Source organism: Hypanus sabinus, chromosome 26 (genome assembly GCF_030144855.1).
Source record: "Hypanus sabinus isolate sHypSab1 chromosome 26, sHypSab1.hap1, whole genome shotgun sequence".
Lineage (NCBI taxonomy): Eukaryota > Metazoa > Chordata > Chondrichthyes > Myliobatiformes > Dasyatidae > Hypanus > Hypanus sabinus.
In genome coordinates, this window is record NC_082731.1 from 45569084 (window position 1) to 45591349 (window position 22266).

Below are 22266 nucleotides of genomic sequence, written 5' to 3' on the forward strand. Positions count from 1 at the left end.
GTAAAAGCTGAAAGATGAAATGTGTAAGGGGATCATGAGGAAAACTTTCTTCACTCAGAGAGTGGTGAGTGTGGAATGAGCTCCCAGCACAAGTGCTGAATGTGATTTTGAATTCAATGTTTAAGAGAAGTTTGGATAAGTAAATGGAAGGTTTAGGTGCAGGTCAAAAGGACTAGACAGTGTAAATGGTTCAGCATGGACTAGATAGGCAAAGGGCCTGTAACTGTGCTGTAGTTTTCTATGACTCTAATTACAGAATGTTTGGAAGAGAGAAACAAGTTCTTTAGATGAGTTAATATCTCATGCTCGGTCTATAGGAAATGTTTGGCAAGAATGCATAGATATAAATCCACCATTACATATGTCAGCCTCAGCTCAGATGGTAACAATGAATCCAAATTCTATCCTGCAGGCCTGAACATAAAAATCCAAGCTGTCCCTTCGCTGTAATAATATGGAAGTTCTGCACTGTTAAGTGTTCACATTTCTGAGGAAATTTTAATTGTCTTGGCCACATTTTTCTGAAATTCTATAGGAAAATTTTTAAGAAAAGCAGGGAAGTTTTCCATGATGTCCTAACTAATATTTAATGAGCAAAATTAAAACAGATGACAATCTCATTACCAACTGTCTTCTGGCACAAACTGGCTACTGTAAAGAGACACACAGAGTAAAACAGTCTACTCGATCAAATAGGGATATCAATGGGAGGGAATGAAATACTTCCATGGATAATGCAAAGGAAAAGACAGTGAATTCCAGCCAATTGGGCCATTGATCCACTTCGAGAAGCCACTTATTTGGGCAAGAAAATAGCTGGGGTTTCCTTTGTTTATTTGGGACATTACGCTGCTTAACTGGGGCAGGAGACATGCCGAACAGTTTCTACCTAACCTTAGTCATATGCATTTGCGTAGCTGTTAGACACTACACTATGCTTAGAGTGAACAGTTTTTAAATAGCATCAGTTGCATGTGCTTATACTCAAAAACCCATGATTTTTTGTCACTGATAGTTGACGAGAAATAATCAGTAAGACAATTCTGAATTGTTCTGCTCACTGCAGTTTCAAGCCATTCAGGCTTGGAGATGCCAGAAACAGCCAGGAGCGAAGTGAAATGATTTCACTATTTCAACAAGTTAGGAACTACGAAGATCTGAAAGGTAATGACAAATTGTCTTGAGTGTTACAATGAAAATGAAGATTTGAGGAATGCTATAGTTGAAAGAATTGTATGAAGTTAATTCATTATCTGCACTACATACTGTACTGATTTTGTTCATTTACAGTCAATCAAAAGAACATGGCAGTGTACACTGGATGAATTCCTCCAAGAATAACCATTAGGAAATTATCACCAAGACCAAGGAGATGGTGGTGGACTTTAGGAGACCTAGGCCTCATATGGAGCCAGTGATCATTAATGGAGAATGTGTGGAGCAGGTTAAGACATACAAGTATATGGGAGTGCAGTTAGACGAGAAGCTAGACTGGACTGCCAACACAGATGCCCTGTGCAGGAAAGCACAGTCGACTGTACTTCCTCAGAAGGCTGGAGTCATTCAACGTTTGTAGTGAGATGCTGAAGATGTTCTATCGGTCAGATGTGGAGAGTGCCCTCTTCTTTGTGGTGGCGTGCTGGGAAGGCAGCATTAAGAAGAGGGACGCCTCACGTCTTAATAAGCTGGCAAGGAAGGCGGGCTCTGTCGTGGGCACAGAACTGGAGAGTATGACATCGGTGGCAGAGAGGAGGGCGCTGAGTAGGCTACGGTCAATCATGGAAAACCCTAAACATCCTCTGCACAGCACCATCCAGAGACAGAGAAGCAGCTTCAGCGGCAGGTTGCTGTCAATGAAATGCTCCTCAGACAGGATGAAGAGATCATTACTCCCCAACGCCATTTGGCTCTACAATTCAACCACCAGGGGCAAGACATGTTAAAGTGCCGGGGTTAGGACTGAGCTTAAGTTACCAGTCAATGCACTTTAGTAAACTATTTAAGAACTTTTTAAAAGCTATTTATTAATGCTTTTTGGGAGGGTGATTTTAGATGCATATCATATTTATACTGAGTTAAATACTGTATGTAATTAGTTTTGCTACAATAAATGTATGGGACACTGGAAAAATGTTGAATTTCCCCTTGGGGATGAATAAAGTATCTATCTATCTATCTATACAGTTCTATAGTATAAATTAGAGATAGTGCTCTAATTTGTTCTTTTTTATCTAAAACATAATTTGTTACTCAGTTTGTCTATTTTGTGCCTTTCTAAGTATTTCCATGAAACTTGGGCTAATTGGAGCAGCCGCTTAATTGGACCAAAATGTACTGGTACTGGTGTCACTGTACATAATACATTAAAACATTTAAAAGGCATGAATCAAGTTGCACAATACTTACTTTCTTGTTCAATGTTTTGTACAATATGGACCACAGAAACCATGATGTCTCTGAGTCAGGTTTAATATCACTGGTATCTGTGTGTCAACTAAGATGAGAATTTAAACTAATCCCATTAGCCTGCACATCATCTATATCCCTATTCATGTGGCTGTCTAAATGCCTCTTTAAGTGTTGCTGTCATCTCTGCTTCTGACACCTCACCTGACAGCACATTCCCCAGCACCTACCACTCTCCGTGGAAAAATAAAACTCACTGATCTTCATTAAACTTTCCTCTCTTTCACCTTAAATCTTTGTCCTATAGTATTTCATATTTCCATGCAGGAGAAAGATTCTAACTAACTATCTCCACCTTTTACCATTTTATATACTTACAAGATTACCAAGCCAGAGAAAACAATCCAAGTTTATGCATCCTCTTCTTATAACTAATACTTTGAAATTCAGGCAATATCCTGATAATCTCCACATCCAGAGACCATAACGGCACATAATACTCCAAATGTGACCTATCCAAAGTCTTATACTGCACAGCTGTAAGATGACCTGCCAAATTTTATACTCAGTGCCCTGACTGATGAAGGCAAATATGTTGTACGCCTTCATTAACACCCTTTCTTCTAGTACTACCACTTACACAGACCTATGTATTTGCACCCTGAGGTCCCTCTGTATGTCCATATTCCAAAGGGTCCTACAATTTATTGCAGTTTCATCTTATATTTCACTTTCCAATATGCAACACTTCATAATTGTCCACATTAACCTCTCTGTGGATTCTCTGTCTGTATTTTCAACTGATCTATATGCTACTGGATCCTTTGACAAACCTTTCTCACTACACACAACTCTGCCAAATGTTGAGTTGTTCGTTCACCTACATTTCCATTCGAATCATTTATATAAATCACAAACAAAAGTTTGTCAGCACTGATCCCAGCAGAACACCACTGGTTACAGACCCTCAGTCAGAATACCACCCTGCGTTACTGCACTGTCTGTGTGGCCAAGCCAGCACTGAATCCAATCTACCAAGTCTCCACATCCTCCACATTAATTATTCACTCTGCCTTAATCTTATGCAGTAGCTTGGCATGATGGACCTTGCTAAATATTTTACTAAGAGCTACATAGACAACATTCACTGTCCTATCCTCATCAATGACCTTCATCACCTCCTCAAAAAAAAATCAATCAAATTTGTAAGACATGACCTCTACTATACACAGCCATTTTGACTACTCCGATAAATCCATGCATACCCTAACTCAAATAATCTTCTCCAATGATTTCTCTACCGCTGATATGACTTGGTTACTCAACCTGGAATGATTTAGTAGATATATTCCAGACAGAGGTGCCTCCCCGAGTGATCCAGCCGGGACACCACAGCGCATCCTGGATTAGGATTTTAGATAACCAAGTGCAAGGATGATGATGAATTAGTAGAGAGGTGGTGGCAGAATTGGCAGGTGAGGTGCTGCTGGATTAACTCAAGTCAAGTCAAATTTATTGTTACTTAACTATATACATGTATACTGCCAAATGAGACAACATTTCTTCAGACCAGGATATAAAGCACAATAGTACACATAACACACATAACAGGCAATAATCCAAGAAAGTAAGAATTAAATCTACAGAATAATTACACACAGATAAACAAAGTAAAGTGCATGAATCAAATATTGTAGTGTAGAGTACAAATTATCCGGTGACACTTTGAATGCGAAGCGGCAGGGAGTTCAGAAGCCTAACGGCCTGAGGGAAGCTGTTTCCCATCCTGACCGTTCTTGTCTTTATACAAAAGAGTCTCCTGTCTGATGGTAGAAAGTCACAGAGATGCCCGATGGATTGGTGGGATCCCTGATAACACTAAGTGCCTTGCACTGCAGTGCTCCTGGTAAATGTCTCCAATGGATGGCAGGCAGACCCCTATGATCCCCTCAGCCATTCTCACCGTCCTTGTAGGGACTTTTGGTCCAATGCTCTACTGCTCTCGTAATAGATGGAGATACAGCTTGTCAGGATGCTTTCAATGGTGCTCCAGTAAAATTCTGTTAAGATGGGAGTTGGGGGAGCCTCGCTTGCCTCAATCCCCTCAGGAAGTGGAGGCGCTGCTGTGCCTTCTTATTCAGGAGAGGTGATATTGAGGAAACACATGAGGTCATTCATGATGTGAACTCCCAGGAAGCTGGTGCACTTAACTCTCTCTGCAGAGGAGCCACGTATGCACAGAGGGGGAATAGTTCATCTGAATCTTCCAACATCCATAATAATTTCCTTGGTCTTTTCCAAGTTCAGACTTTGGTTGATTACACTTTATTTAATAAAAACATTTTTGGAAGTACAGATTCAGAAATGAACCAAGCCGCAAATGGCTTGACTCTTTTACAGCATTTAGCTCTTTGGAGACAGCTACTCACAGTCATTGTCAACAAGTCCACACCAATGACCACATTTTCACACCAATCTTACAAACATCCAATTCTATCCTCATCACAAAATTACCATCTACCCTCCAGATTCTATTACATATTCCCTTATCTTACAAAATATATCTCAAACATTATCTTAATAAACAGAATAAGAATTTAAACTAATTACCGGCATATCTTCATCATAAAGGTCATGTTCACAATCGTCTGGAGGATCCATCATGTGTTCTGGCGGTCCATGCCCTGGAGGTCCATGACAAGGAGGGCCATATCCTGGTCCTGGCCCATGACTTGGGCCAGGTCCATGTCCTGACCCCTGACCATGTCCTGGAGGCCCTTGCCCTGGCCCAGAACTATGACCTGGAGAGGGTCCATGACCTAGCCCAGATCCATGGCCTGGAGGGGGCCCATGTCCTGAAGGTCCGTGGCTGGGAGGGGGACCATGACACGAAGGTCCATGGCCTGGTTGTCCATGTCCATGGCTAGGGGGCCCATGTCCTGGTCCTTGACCTGATGGCCCATGTGCAGACCCAGGTCCATGATCTGGAGGTCCATGTTCTGGAGGTCCATGCCCTGCCCCTGGCCCATGGCTCTGACCATGAACTCCTCCTCTGCCTCCTCTTACACCCCGTCCACGGGCCCTTCCTCGGCCTCCTCTGCCTCGGATACCGCGACCTCTCCCACCACCTCGCATAGGACCTGCAGTTAAAAACAGGAGATGAGAAAAGGTTAATTAGAATATTCAATGAGAATTTAACTTTTAAGGTAAGGACATGTTCAGCACAGCTGTGTGAGCCGAAGGGCCTGTATTGTGCTGTAGGTTTTCTGTGTTTCTATGTTTCTGATGCTAAACATGTGGAGATTTATTTGTATTTCATTCTGATAAGTGAATTTGAATGCTTCCACTGTACCAAATCTGAGTTCAGCAAAACTCAAACAGCAAACCCTTATTCTCATAGACATTGCAAAACTTACAAGTAATTACAAGAATAAACATTGTTCATAAACCCTGAGAAGAACTACTAATAAAACACAGCAACATCCAGTTGAGTTTTTGCTGCTAAAGTTTTTTCTGCATCTTAGTGAATTATCCAGAGAGATATGGCACAAGGCCATGTAAACATCTACTAGGACAGGTGGTGGAGGTTTTTTAAGAGAGTTCTCAAAGCAGAAAGGCATAAAGATTCATTGCAGAAATTCCAAAACAATTACCATCAATGGTAACACACACATCAGAAGACCTGCAGATGCTGGAAATCTAGAGCAACTCACACAAAATTCTGGAGGAACTCAGCAAGTCAGTCAGCAGCTTTGAAAAAGTGTAAACAGTCGGCATTTTGGGCCAAGGCCCTTCTTGTGGACTGAAGAAGGGTCTCAGCCTAAAATGTTGACTGTTTACTCTTTTCCATTGAAGCTACCTAGCCTGCTGAGTTCCTCCAGAATTCCATGTGGGTTGTTTTGTACCGTCAATGATTTAGGGAGATATCTTATTTGGCCACTGATCTGCAAATATCTAAATTAAGGCAAAGGATGATCTTTAACTGGAAAGACCCATAAATCTTGAGAATTGCTGGGCTGATGAAGGTTAGATAGAGGCAGGGCTGAAAACACGGGCATGTCACAACCATCTCAGCATTTCTATAGTAAAGAGCAGCATAAAGAAATGGCTGGTTTTTGCAATGATGATCATTATCCAGTGACTCCCATTAGAAACAGATTTCTCAAGAGGATTCAGAATTAATTGATTAATCAAGAATGACCTCATTGATTGACAATAAGATATCCCAAAAATGTCAATTCCATAAGTTCAGATGGAAAAGAACAGAAAATGTTAAAACACTGGAGTTCATCTTCCTACCAGATATACCTGATGTTCCATGGCCTCGGTGTCCCATAGGCACATGGCTTTGTTGTTGGTGTTGTTGTTGCTGTTGCTGAGAGGCCTCCTTTGCTTTCCTATACTGGCTTAATTCTTTGGCAAAATCATCATATTCTTCATCTTCCTCATCTGGTACTTCCTCCTCCTCCACCCCCTCATAGTCAATATACTGTTCATCTTCATACTCCTCATACATATTGTAATTCATCTTCTCTGGTTTCATGTAGGTCTTCTTTGACAAAGGAGCCCCTGAAGATGGGGGATAAGGCGGCTGGATTAAGTAAAAAAAAGACAAGTAATTAATTGAAAGACTGAAAGAAAATCAGAAAAAAATGTTCAATTATCAAAGCATAATGGTATGTGGTTGGTATGTTCACATCCAACCCCACAGTGGGAGTACACAGCAGATTGACAGCAATATCCTGAGCGAAATAGCCTGATCCTGTTTAATTCAGTTTAGCACTGAAGGCAGAGAACCATTTCTCAACAGCAATGATGTTAATATTGGTAAGAGGTTAAGCACTGTTGAACATAACATAACATTTACAGTAATATAGCTAAGCAAAATTTGATGCTTCCAGCCCACACACTATCAAAATGTGAGATACCACTCTTTCAATTTTGACTTTTCTTTTAATAATCCTACAAAAGAGATGCATCTTCAGGTTTGTCTTTTTTGCTTTTTGCTTGAATTCTACTCAACCTGTACTCCTCTACGGTCTAGAGCAGGCGATCGTAATCTATTATATGTCATGGACCCTTTGGCAGTCCGGTAAAGCCTATGGACCCCTTCTCAGAATCATGCATATAAATACATTAAATAAAATACATAGGATCACAAAAGAATCCAATTATGTTGACATACAGTTATCAAAATATTTTTAATAACAAATTTATAACCAAAGCATGACTGTACTATCTCTTTCATACATGTGAATTGTACATTTGTTACATTTGTTATGTACTGCACAAACCTCCTTTGTACTATGCTTTCTTGATTTAAAAAACCAACAAAAATATTGCTGAGAAAAAAAACAAATTTATGATGCCATAAAAAATGTGCTTCTTCATTAATACATTAAATAACAAGTAGTGGTGAATGATAAAGGATATTTTAAGATGTTTGTAACAACTGTAATATGATATGAAAATATCTGTGACCTCCATTGGTGACAAAGTCACAGGAACTGCTAATACTACTGCAGCTTGTTGTCTACATTTAAAATCGGAGGAAAAGCTAAATCTCAGTTAGAAGTTAGTGAAAATAAAGATATGAATATTCTCCCTTCCAAGTTCACAGACCCTGAGGGGTCCATGGATCCCAGGTTAAGACCCCCAGTCTAGAGGTTACCTGGCATCCCATAAGGTTTTTCTTCCTTTCATTTTCAGGATCTGGCAAGACCATCATTTATTATTCCTAAATGTCACTGAGTTTGTAGCAACATGCCACCTTCTCTAATAATTGTCATCCTTCTGGTGAAAGTATTCCTATAGAGTTGCTGGGAAAGGAGTTCCAGGATTTAGACCCAGTGATGAAGGACCTATGATAGTATGCCACTTCGAGCAGGACCTGGAGAGATGAGCATTCCTATGTGTCTGCTGTCCATTGTCCTTTTCTTGCAGTAGAAGTTGCAGTTTTGTGACGTGTTGCTGCATTAGCCTGGAGTGCTAACGCTGCACGTTAGCAACAAAGGGAATGGATGTGGAGGGTGGTTGATCAGGTAACAATCAAGGGGGCTGTTTGGCCTTGGATGGTGTGGAGTTTCAGAAATTGTTGGCACTGCACTCATCCAACCAAATTAAAAGTATTCCAAGTGCTGAGAAAGCCTCAGAGTATAAGAAGTGGTTTGCTTACTGCATGATACCCCGTCTCTGACTTGTCCTTGTAGCCACAGGATTTATACAGCGGGTTCAGCTGAGCTTTGGGTCAGTGGTGATCCGCTAAATATTGACAGTGGGGTACTTAATAATGGTAATGTCTCTAAATGTTAAGGGTATATTCTTAAACTCTCCTTTGTTGGAGATAATCATAGTCTGACACTTCTTGTGCTGCAAATGTTACTTATAATTTATTAGTCCATGCTAGAAAAATGTGTAGCTTTCACATATGTAGGCTCCTTCATTTGTGAGGAATTGTGATAAACCAGTTGAAGGCTGCTTCTTGGACACTGTGCTGAGGAACTCCTGTAGAGGTGTACTGAGACTGAGCTGGATGATCTCTGGCAATCACAATCACTGAACTGTTTCCCCTTTCATACTCAATTCCAGCTCATATATGTATCTATACTTCCCTCCAAACAAAATGCCAACAATTTATAATCTGTCCATACCTGCATATATGGTGGGCTGTAATCTCGATATTTCCGGTATCCCTTCTCTCCAGGACTATAGTCAGACTCATCACTATAATCTGAATAATCATCACTGGAAGACACATGTCGCTGAAAAGAGAATTGCAGTGGAAACTTTAAAAAAACAGCAACGATAGTCACAATCAAATCTCTATGCATTACAACAGGGTGATCTACCAAATAATTGGTTATGTTACGAACCCCGTAACTGGGTTACTTACCAGCAAAGATAGAGGCATCCATTGGTGTCTGATGATACTATTTTTAACAGTATTTATTAGTAAAAATACACAAAAATAATATCAATGTAAATATACAGATAATATACATCATCAATACTAAACCTAAAAGTGCGGGTATAATAATAATCAATAAGGAATAATCTCTATTGTTGTCTAGGGGATAATGAATTGTCCGATGGAAATTTAAAGTTCATTTCAGTTCATACAGGCTGCAGCCGTTGTTTGTTTGTCGCTGTGTTGCAATTGTTGGAGAGAGAGAGAGAAATAGAAGAATAACTTGCCGACTTTCCTTGGTACGGTCTTGATCCGTATCCGTCCTTTAGCTAGACCGTTCCATGGAGGACTCGCCACCCAGGCAAGGATGGACACACACACAAGCCCCCCACCGGTCTCCTACATTTCTCCTGGTGTGTCTGAGGGGTGTTCCCCAGACCCCTCTTTTATTCTCACTCATGGGGTCTCAGATGTCAATCAGGCTGGGATGATGCAATCCCTCAACCAGACCGCTCTGGCTGGCTCTGGGTTTCAATGAATAGTACAGTACTCAATACCCAATTCCGTCTCCAAGAGACAATGGCAGTAATCAGTGGTTCCGTTCCGCTTGTGTCAGGAGACATTCCACCTTGTTGTGTAATCTTCGTCTCTCTCCCTCATTATTGACATGATGTGTATCTCTCTCATTTCTTGGGTCTCAGACCCGAAATAATAGTGATCCTGCGATTCTCAAAAAGGAGGGGGTGACTTTGCACCCTTCGGCCCCTCAGAGTTGCTCCACATTCGTAACAGTTAACACAGTTGTTATGGCATCATATTTGTTTACCAGACAGTGGCAACATTTTGAAAGTTATCTTTAGACATTGGTCTTGCCATCTCCAGAAATCAGCTTGGTAAACTGCACTCCCTCCATGACAGAAACATCTTACCTCAAAGAAGAGCAAAACTATACACAAAACTCCAGAAAAGGATCTCACTAGCTCTGTACAACTGATCAAGACATCCTTTTCCAGTGCACAAATCCTCTTCAACCAATGATAATTATTACCATTTTTCTTTTTGACTGCTTGTTTAACCTGAATGGGTGGCACAGTAATGTGGATAACAGAACTGCTTTCTCACAGCACTACCTACCCAAATACCTACCTGCCTGCTGAGTAGAGTTTGTACATTTTCCTTGTAATCATCTGCTTTTCATTCCAAATGACAAAGACGAAGGGGCTAGTAGGTTAATTTAGTCTTGTAAATTGTACCTTGTGCTGATGGTTGGGAGAATTGATAGGAATGTGTAGAGAATAGATTCGTGGTGGAATAAGATTACACTGTGAGCTGAGGGGCCAAATTATATCCTTCTTGGCCATGAGGAAAAATATGGAAAAAAGAGTGTATAAAAGGAACGTGAGAAAGATAACCCAGTGAATTTAAAATAACCACAGGAGATATAATCTCAGAGGGTTTAAACAAAGATCTGGGGAATGGCTCAGGATAAGTAAAATAATATGTAATTTCATGATACACTAAAACTTTGTTATCCAATTATTTGGAAATCGCAATGTTCTATTAGCTTACTGGCTGCTGTTTCTTGAACTTTCCGTCACAATAAGTTCAGCCTCAGTTCTGCATTCTCTTTAAGACATAAGGGCCAGATTACCACATGCCCATGAAACTTTCCAGCTTTTGTTTCTCATGCTCCCTTTAAACTCACCAGGTTTACTGGAAAAATTACAATACTACCACATCACAACATTGTTTTGGAACACTCAAAGCACTCAAGCACAGGAACAGGCCCTATGGCCCATCTAATCCATGCGGAACCATTACTCTGAAGGGAGTTGCAAAGACCTGAAGAATTAGTTTAATTGGCTGCTTGAAGGTTCCATTAACTGGGTGGGATTTACTTCCAGCTTAATGACTCCATAACTTTGGGTCTAAAAACTGTCTACTGGACGTTCAAACACATATATCCTCTGATTCTCCCTTATGTATTCCAGTAATTGCATCCTCAAATAAAGTCTCAATTACACTCTCATAAACTCACTCTGATTTGTTTAATCCTGCTATTGCATTCCAACTATTTTATTAACACATCACACAAACCAATCTTCCATCCTTGGACTCACTTTACACAGCACGCTGTCGGAGCACTTACACTTATCAGGGTTGAACTCCATCTGCCACTTCTCAGCCTAGTTTTGCATCCTATCAATGTCCCGCTGTAACCTCTGACAGTGTTCCACATCATCCACAACACCTCCAACCTTTGTGTCATCAGCAAACTTACTAACCCATCCCTCCACTTCCTCATCCAGGCCATTTATAAAAATCACAAAGAGCACTCTACTGGTCACTGGCCTCCATGCAGAATATGACCCACCTACAACCACTCTTTGCCTTCTGTGGGCAAGACAGTTCTGGATCCACAAAGCAATGTCCCCTTGGATCCCATGCCTCCTTACTTTCTCAATAAGCTTTGCATGGAGTACCTTATCAAATGCATTAGATTTATGCACAATTTTATAAAATCTTAAGGCTTAGTTACAAAAACACATGCAAGTTTAAAGACACAAACACGAAGAAATCTGCAGATGCTGGAAATTCAAGCAACAAACACAAAATACTGGTGGAACACAGCAGGCCAGGCAGCATCTAAAGGGTCTGGGCCCGAAACCTGACAGTGCTTCTTCTGATAGATGCTGCCTGGCCTGCTGCATTCCACCAGTATTTTGCACGTGTTGCATGTTTAAAGATTAAGTTGACCCCATATTCCCATATTCTGGAAATCTCAAGTTCATACTAAGCTTTAGGACCGAGTACCTTATGCTTTGACTTTCGTTTCTTTTTTGATCTCTTCTTTTCTTTTTCTCTTTCTTTCTTCCTCTTTCTCTTCATCCTACGATGGGCTTTGTCCTTATCTTTCTCATCATCTTCAAGATCCCAATCCTGTTTATCTGATTGATCTTTCTTGACTTTTTCTTGGGACTCCTCCCGAACATCCGCTTCCTCACCATCATCTTGCAATTCTCCTTCCTCTAGTTCACCTTCTTCTCTATAATATCAAAAAAATGAATATAGTAAATATCAGTGTGACAGGTTGATGATGTGGTGAAATTGAAAGTCAAAATCAATTAAAAAGGATGTTTGGAACCAAATGAGACATAACAGCAGTTGTAATCAAGTTATAGGAATAAGAATGCTGTAGATATTTAAGATTATTAGTGACTACCATCCATTTCTTCTGAGGGTTTAGAAATAGGATACAAATTTTACTCTTGAAGTTCAAATAGCATGTACTTTAACAAAATCCTAACACTATGATATTAAGCAACCTGTTAATAAAGTTTTAAAATACAGTTTTGTTTAAAAACAAAATAATTTTGTTTTATGAATAAACCCTTTGTTTTCTCAGTGGACTTGGGTTCAACAAGACTAAGTACATTTCAGGTGCTTTAACAAAAAATTATTATTCACTGTAGAAAGTTAAGATCATAAGATTATAAGCAATAGAAGCAGAATTAGGCCATTTGGGTCTGTTCCGCTATTTCATCTTGATTGATCCATTTCCATCTCAGCCCCAATCTCCTGCCTGTCTTCCCATATCCCTTCATGCCTCGACTAATCAAAAACCTATCAACCTCTTGCTCTCCACAGTTGCCTGTGAAAATGAATTCCACAGATTCACCACTTTCTGGCTAAAGAAATTCCTCCTCATCTCAGTTCTGAAAGGATGCCCCTCTATTCTGAGGCTGTTTCCACTGGTCTTAGGCTCCCCCATCACAGGAAACATCCAGTCCACATCCATTCTATTAAGGCCTTTCACCATTTGATAGGTTTCAATGAGATTCCCCTAATTCTTCTGAATTCCAGGGAGAACAGACCCAGAGCTATCAATGCTCCTTATATGATAAGATTTCAATCCCAGTATAACTTTCATCAACCTTGTTTACTATCAAAATTAATTGTTGCTTCAATTGGAAGGGGGCACAAACCAAACAATGGGACATAATTTTTTTATGGATGACCATATTTTCAGCCCTCATCTCTATCTGCAAAAATGCTGCACTATGTGCCAGTACATCCATATGAGAAACAGAACACATCCTATTCTCAGAGGCTGTGTAAATTAATTAAAAAGTCATCTTAGATCCTCACAAAGGGTCTCCAATCTGAAGAGTTAATTCAGATGACTGACTGTACAAACAAGAGACTATAAATTCTGGAATCTGGTGAAACACACCAAGCGCTGGAGGAACTCAGGGTCTTTCCACAGTTGAAGCTTGATGTAGAATTTTCGATTCTTATTTCCAATTTCGAGGACCTGCAATTTCTTCTGTTTTCATTAATTGAAAATTACTGACAATTAAATTTTATGCATTGTGAAAGGCATCTGATTCACTTTGAAACTGTAATGTTGCTATGTAATGTTTGCATGCACGGCTTAATATTTATCTATCTATTTATTTATTTATTTGGAAATACAGCATGGTAACCCTTTTGGGCCAATTACCCATGTGACAAATTAACTTACTAAACTGAATGTCTTTGGAATGTGCAGGAGGAAACCGGAGCACCCGGAGGAAACCCACAGGTCACAGGGTGAATGTACAAACTCCTTACGGACAGGTTACTGGAGCTGTAATAGCTTTACACTAACCACTATGCTACCATGCCAGAGTTATTAGTCCAATTTTAAACTATTTCACTTAGATGCCGTGCAGTTTTCAAGCCATGTAAAAATTTCCTGCTCAGAACAATGTTTGGTTTCTCACAGCTGTTAAAAAAAAGTGGGAATGTTGCAGGTATCCCAGGAAGGTTACAAGTTTTGATATCTCGGTTGCCTTGAGGTAACTAATCTCAGCAAAGATGAGGTAGAAATATTGATGCTGACTTTAATTCCCAAAGATGGTGGGAGAACCAGCCAGGACAACAAGTGTGAAGATTACTACATGGAAAATGTGGATTTCTGAGGAGGACAAGGATCAACTCTATTGCCAAGATGCCAACATCAAAACTCCACACACTCAGACAGGAATCCAAAGGTTGGACTGCAGTGGGTCTCAGTATTTTTTAGGTGGGAGAAAGATCAAAAAGGTGATTTTACATTCCTGACTGGATATTTCTATGAGCAAATTAAACAGGGAACATGATTAAATTCTGGATATTAAACAATACACTTTAAAGACACTGATTTTCTCTTTCATAAAGCAGACACTATTTAAGACACTTTTTGCTTATTTTTCTGTAAACTGTGGCTTTTAATACAGCTGTTCATAAGTGAACAAGCTGGTTTACTATATTTTGGATAGAATGGGAAACATACATGAAACATAAATATCTGACATAAGCAACACTCTGACGCTTATGTATACCAAGGTCAAAGTCAAGTTTATTGCCATATGCGCAAGGACATCTGTGCACAGGTGCTCTGAAAAGCATCACATGCACCATATAATCACATGCTCAAGGCAATAAGAATATAGCTTTCCTAGACTGAGTACCTACACTTAAAATGTAAGTGTCCCACAACCATGAGAGGTTTCTGTGTAAGTCAGCTTTGCCCGCTTGGGCACATCCACTTCCTTGCCTCGCTGTGTGTAGTTTCAGGCATAAATCCCTAACTTCTGAAATGATTCCATTGCTCCCTCCTGATCCACTTCCTATGGCTCAGGGTAATTTTTTTCTCTCTCCAAGTCTGCTTCAATGAAACACAATGTAGTGTTTAGTTGACGCCATACTGAAACAAGTTGTTGCTGATTTTTCAGTTCATTTATTCACTGTTTATGCAAATTAGTTTAAATAACATTGCAGAACTTGGACCATCTATCAGCCTGCATGAAGAAAAGGAATCTTGACTTTGTTCAAATTTCTGATATTCCAATATGGCAAAAGCAGAGCTACAAGTCCCATTGGCAGAATCTAAGCAAACTCAAGTCTCAAGGGTATGAAGGAGGAAATGAAATGCTTTATACACCTGATAATTGGCAAATACACAACAATGCTGGCAAAAGGATGATAAATTTATTTTCCTTCTAGGTAGAAGATGTTATATCAAGGCTTAAAAATGGCACAATACATGGGAACACGATACATTGTACTGACTTCCTGCTCCATTCAGACAAACTTTAGTCATATTCACAGTTATAGATAAAACCCATATAAAACAGAGAAGTTAAATTACATTAAAAGTGAGGAAAGGTTAAAAATTTAGATATATGATGCATCTCCCTCAAATTAAAACTGGGTTAAAGACTTATAAGTATCTGCAAGGTGTGTCAGCAGTTCAAATATTAAAACGAAACTGCTGATGTTTCTGAATGTTCCAGATTACTACTAACCTGTCTCAAGAGCAATGTTAACTTCAGAATGAATCCACCCAGGCAATAAGTTAGGGAATGTAAGCCAGTATATTAACTCATCTTCAAAAATTATCCATTAAACATAAATTAGTTATATGTATTTAACATAGTTAAAACCCTGGTTGGATTTGAAATTGCTATTTAATAGAAAAAATATCCTTAAGACTCCAGCTGATAATGGGGAAAAAACACAGATTCCTACAAGGTATTATGGTTCATTGTGGAACATTAATGGTGTACTGATCAGCGAAAAATGACTATAACTTCCCGACACTAGTGGTGTACTGATTAGCAAACAAGTAATTGATTTTGACACAAGACACCATCAGTGATAAAGAGCATTAAGAGTAAATTAAAATATTTTTAGTGAATCAACACATTGTGGGCCGAATGGACAATTCCTGTGCTGTACTGTTCTATGATCTTTACATCTTGTAAAGAATGGAGCCTAGCCAACCGCATTTAGCAATCTATTCTGATAAAGCTAACAACTTGTTTTCATAAAATGGGGGTCTTCATAAAGGAAGCATACAGAGCATGGTCTACTGGGAACAAAAGCAGCAGAAGGAATTAAATGCCTCATGCCTTAGCATTAGAGAATGCAACTGTTGTGGCTACATTAACTACTACCCTCCCCCAATCTTCATCCCTCTCTTACAACCATCTATTCATGATGCAATATAGTACTCTGAATACTCTCAGATAGGTCTCTATTCATGAGTGATTGTAGACAGCCCGTTCCATAATAGACAAGTCTATTTTTTTTTACTGAGACCCTGTATTGTCATGCTAGTTAAGATTAGCTGTTTCAGCACAAACCAAAAGCACAACCTGGGGCCTTCTGACTCAATGATGTGATGTCTAGTGGAGACATACCACCTATTGAGATTAAATGTAAAAGTACAATGAATGTAGTGTCGAAACTAGCAAGAATAAAAATTAAAAATCTCTCATACTATTCTGCATTTTAATAATATATCAGACTGCCACCAAACACATGCTACAGGAGTAACTTATCTATCATGAGTCCCCGAACAGTTAAAATAAAAGCCTGAGTTATTAATCCCACTACATTTTTGGGAACCGGCCAGCACTTGAACAAAAGAAATGGAACAAAGCAAACAGACAGAACATTTACCAATGATGCCAATGAACCACCTTCCCTAACCAATTTAAAAAATTTCAACTCACACAAATTACATTTATCAAAGTACAGAGATAAACATGGTCTCAGTTAAATTCTCTTCAACTGAGACTGTTCTCTGTCTAAAAACCAACACAAGGAGTTATTCTTGTTTCATTAATAATAGAATTACAATCCAAGATTTTAATCACAATTACAAAGTGGCGAACCGCAAACAGAATAAGTAAACATGAACTACATTTTTATCATTTTTTAAAAAAAAATGATCTTTAATTTCCCAATGAACAGTGCAAGTCTTCCCCTACACAAGACTTTGGCTTTGCGAATTGGTGGACATTTAGCTGATTGTGCCAATAGTTTTCAGATCAACAGCAAGGATTAGCAGAACTCATGAGACTAAACTGGAGTAATCCTCCATCACATAACAAACATATTCACTTTTTGTTTTTAGCATTCTCATCAACAACCAAGGAAACCTTCTATTTCCACGGTTTCCTTACTCTTTTGAGAAAACAAAAAACACATTGATAATTGTTAAGATCCCAATTATGATCAGAAATCCTAAATTTCAGTGTTGCTACATTTCTCAGCTTATTGTTCCCCGAGATATATATAATTACTGACAAGGATTACCAGAAAACATATTTTTGGCACACACACACATATCATGTTAACTGTTTACAAATCCCGATTTAAAATCTAATTAAGTAATAGTATACAAAATTAAGTTATTGAGATCTTTGTGCTTGCACTTACCCAGAAAATGGACTCTATTCTTTTAAAACATAATGACACCTGTTTTAAGACTTGCAAATGATTTTGGTGATTTACTCCAGGGCATTGATAAAATTACAGTTTTGTTTATGGACAAGATAATTATAATAAAGGCAGAACCTGTCAATGTTGAATTTTAATTCTGAATATATTGCCTAAAATGCAGTTGAGTACCTCCTGCAACACCCTCTTTGCATCCTCTTAAAACGTTCCAGTGTTGTCAGCAGGGTAATAAAACAAATCGTTACTGCACATAATTGAACATAGACTTAAAATATTTCAGTGTTGTGTTATTTATGCCCAAAGAAAAAACCAGAAACTAGAATGGTGAAATTTAAAAGTATACTGTACATTTTTGGATCAAGTGGATATGGAATGAACTTTTACATATCCATTACAATTTATTGAAATCCTAATGACAACACTGTTCATGGACATGCAACACAGAAAATGGTATTTTTAAAAATGTATACCAAGGGTCAATCATACATTGAAGACAGTGAAAAGAGTTAGAAGAATGACACCTCTGTCTTCTTGAAAAGAAAACAGGAAAGGATACAGTATCAATGCTTCACAATATTGTACAAACAGAAGATGGGTTTTTGTTTTGCTTTGGATACTAACATTTTTGAAGTTACAAGAACAAATAAAATACATATTAGGCAGCTGCAATTTGTATAAGGACAAGAGATATTTTAATATACCATGCATATTTAAAGGCAAATCACCACGAACACATCACAACAGAGGGGATAAAATAAATTATAAATGTTTCTCTATTTACAAGCTACATGGGGACGCTGGGTAAAAAAAAAATCAAAGTTCAAAGGTCACTTGCCAATGTCCTTTAAATGTGATTTATTAGTATTTATATCGGAAAAATAATTAAGCATTAATATAATTAAACTCGAATGCAATAACAGAAACAGGCTCTCCTGTTAATAATTCCTCTGCATTAAAGACACATCCGCATTGCTCTCTTCCACCCAAGCATGCAAATAGGCCTCAAATACCCCTCCCTCAAATTCCTGGTTTATTTATATATATATATCTCTCTCTTTCAATATATATATTTTTAAATCGAGCGAATAAACTTTTCCAGAGGATTTAAAATGAGATTAAAAAGAAAAATATTAATTCAAAGATACATTCCTCTACCTTCCGTTTCCAAGGTTTCCTTACTTTTTTTCATAAAAATAAACCTTGGTGGATTGTTAAAGAATTTTTTGGTTGTTGTTTGTTTGTTTTTATAAATAAAAAAGATATAAAATATCGAAATGTTGGATAAAAAAGGTTGTTTTTACTCGACCTTTCGTCTCCTGACTCAGTGAGGTTGATGGTGTGTTCGTTTTTGGGGGACTGCTTGTTGGAGGAGGTGAGGCTGAGGCTTTCGAGAGACATTTTCTCTCGCTCGCTTTTGTCTGCCTCTAAGAATTACCAGCAACTGAGCTGTCACTGATTCTAGAGATAGGAAATAAACCGGCTCTGTTTAAGCGTTTTGATATTTTCTCGGTGCTTTTCTGTGCGGATCCGACCCCCGGGTTTCTCTCCATTACACAATGACTGAACAAAACAGCTCGACAACATGGCGCCCGTCGACGGCGTGACGCACGGAGAGAGCCGAGAGGAAAAAAATCCCCTCACGGAAACCCGCGAACGCCGCCGGAAACTGCCGAGACCCTTCGGCTCCCGCCGAAAGTAGCCGAGGCTGCAGCTTCGCGTTTCAACGGGTTCTTAATGGGTTCCTGTAACGTCAGAGGGAGGGAGTGAGTTGATGGTTCAGTTAAGAAAGCTGCTCAGAGTTCAACAATGCTTAAAGACCTTCCACTTAGCAAATCAAAAGCTAAGGGGTTGGTAGGGGTTAAGAATTAGGGGGATACACACGATGTGCTGGAGAAACTCAGCAGGCCAGGCAGCATCTGTGGATGGGAATTAACTGCCAATGTTTCGGGCCAAGTCCTGAAGGGAATGACTCCTTGTCAACCCAGCAGCCTATCACTTCCATCTACTACCCATAGTGCTTTTCTTCCCTTGCATTCCTTCTTCACCTTTCCTACCTATCCCCTCCCCTACCCCTTGATCTTTCCCCTTAGTTTTTCAACTGGCACCTACCAGCCTTCTTCCCACCCTACCCCCACCCTCTTCATAGGACCCCTGCCCCCTCCCTCTTCAGTCCTGACGAAGGGTCTTGGCCTGAAATGTCGACTGTTGGTTTCAGCATCTGCCCGACCTGCTGAGTTCCTCCAGCATGTTGTGAGGAGCAATAAACTGTTCAGATGAGACGAGAGCTAATTTCGCTCACTCTCCCATGCCGGTGACTCCTCTGCCCATGGCGCTGAGGCTATGAAGTCTGGCCCCAGCTGCTGTGCTCCATACCTTCTAATATAATAGGCTGATACCGAAGCTGGGCCTACCCCCAGGCTGCTAAGGACTCATTTTTAGTTTGGATGTTGTTGCTCGTTTTCATTGCTTGCATGATTTGTGTTTTTTTTCCTTTTGGCGCGTTGGATGTTGGTCTTTATGTTTTTTTAATGGGATTCTATCCAGTTTCTTGCTCTGTGGCTGCCTGTAAGCAAACAAATCTTCAGGTTGTATAATTTATACATTCTTTGATAATAAATGTACTTTGAAATAGCAGAGAATGGTTTTGACCAAATAACCTCTGGGTTATGGGCCCAGCCCTCTTCCGCTGCGTCACTCTGCTGTCAATTCTGACAATTTATCAGCAGCATGTCAACTAAACAGTCATCAAATCCTCTCCCATCCCGTTTCTTACCACCTCAAGTGGTTCCCTAAGCTTGTTGTAGTCAGCGTGCTATTGGGAATTAACTCCCACTATAGAATGCTCCCAATGGCGTATGCCTCGAATAGCGTCTGACTGCCAAGTCCAACTCCTGGCCTCTGCCGAGAAGGGGAGCTTGCTACATGAGCAACAGCTTGCTCTCCCTATCCTACTGCCCTGGCTTGTGTATCATGTAGACAGCTAGGACAGAACAACCCTGGTCGATCCTGACCAATTTAGGGCCTCAGTACAAAGTCCCTTTCGTGGCTCTCAAAGATTCAAACAACATTTATCATCAAAGTACGTATGCAGCATTCAACCCTGAGATTTGTCTTCCCCACAGACAGTTACAAAACAGGGAAGAACCATGGAACCAACTTGTTCAAAGAAAATATTAAAAATCAGCACCCCCCCCACCACCTCCACCCCCAAGTGCAAAAGAAATCACACAAATGCCAACAAAAAAAGAAATGAGCAAAAACACAGAACATAAAACACAAAATCAAAAATCGCTCAGAAGTAGTAACAAGAAAGAGCAAATCAGAACTAGAACACATTGTAAGCCTGAGGGTCCAAATCTACAATCCATGCTGATTAAAACTTGCTATGGCACCATCTGCCAACAGCGTTGAGGGAAAGAGAGAGATCACTCGAATGCAAGGACCTTCCCTTATGCTTTTTGTCAATTAAGTGCATTTTGACATAAGAACTGACAAGGCTGAACATATGGAAAAAGGTCAGGAAGTATTAGGAAAAGGAAGAGACAGGATTATTGTAATAAAGTGAGTGATCTTTCATCAGTAGCAGAGCAATGAATCAAGAGCTGGTATTGGATCAGTATTGGCAGGACCTTGATGGTGAGCATGAACATGATGGGCCGAAGAGCCTGGTTTTGTGATGTATATTTCTTTAAGGCTGAAAGTAAGAAGCAGGAAGAAGAATCAATTGAGGAAGGAACGAGATTTGGTTTTTGTTGGGGTCAGGGTAAAAAAAGTAAAATGACGGGGAGATGATAGCACTGGACAAAAGGAGAAGGTAATGAATCAAGTTGAAAAGAAAGGTTTAACAGAGATTTATATGGGAGTAGCAGAAAGGTCACCAACAACCATTATTTATTTATTTATTGAGATACAAAGCAAAACTGGCCCTTCCGGTCCGTCAAGTGAGCCATCAATCCCCTGGTTCAATCCTAGCCTAATCATAGAATAATTCACAATGAACCATTAACCTACCAATCAGTACATCTTTGGACTTTACTTCTGCAGGAAAAATTGCCAAAAACAATCATAGTCAAGCAAGAGAAATTTGGTAGATACTGGAAATCCGAACCAACACACACCCATGTCACGCGGCACAGCACATAATGATGATGATGATAGCAGCTGCCTGACCTGCTGAGTTCCTCCAGCATTTTGTGTGTGATATCCTGTTTGGTTAGACTACAACCAGTGAGTTTTCCTGTATAAGGTAAATCACACCTCCTGCGTTCCTTTCCCACTCCCACTAGTCCACTGAGGTTCTCTCTTCTTCTGTTCCCCTGCCCATTCCTCTCTCCCCATTACCTGGATTTGTTACCCTCCCCACCACCTAGTTCCATCTACCCTTCATACACCTATCCACCTGAGTTTCTTACTGAGTCCCCTCCTTTACTCCCTGTATACCCATGACTGCATCTCCACCCGTAGCTCCAATCTGCTAATTAAATTTGCCAATGACACTACATTGATTGGCCTTCTCTCAAACAAAAACGAGGTGGCCTACAGGGAAGAAATCATCTCTCTGACACTGTGGTGTCAAGAAAACAACCTCTCCATCAATATTGCAAAAACAAAGGGACTGCTTGTGGATTACAGGAGGAATGGAGATAGGGCCTAACTATTGACATCAATGGATCTGGGGT

At 39.7% G+C, this 22266-nt stretch overlaps 1 protein-coding gene across 3 annotated transcripts in view; it reads right to left on the reverse strand.

Moving 5' to 3' along the window:
* zc3h4 (zinc finger CCCH-type containing 4) overlaps positions 1-19176 on the reverse strand; it is a 38572-nt gene extending 19396 nt beyond the window's left edge. For 2 of the 3 annotated variants that reach the window (XM_059951009.1, XM_059951008.1), the window contains exons 1-5: positions 18894-19176; positions 12128-12359; positions 9057-9167; positions 6706-6997; positions 5017-5546 (exon numbers count right to left, since the gene is read on the reverse strand). In XM_059951009.1, coding sequence (XP_059806992.1) covers positions 5017-5546; positions 6706-6997; positions 9057-9167; positions 12128-12359; positions 18894-18985 — 1257 coding nt within the window. In that variant the 5' untranslated portion in view covers positions 18986-19176. The remainder of the gene's footprint in view (positions 1-5016; positions 5547-6705; positions 6998-9056; positions 9168-12127; positions 12360-18893) is intronic. The other variant, XM_059951010.1, reaches the window with a different exon arrangement.
* Positions 19177-22266: the final 3090 nt, after the last annotated feature.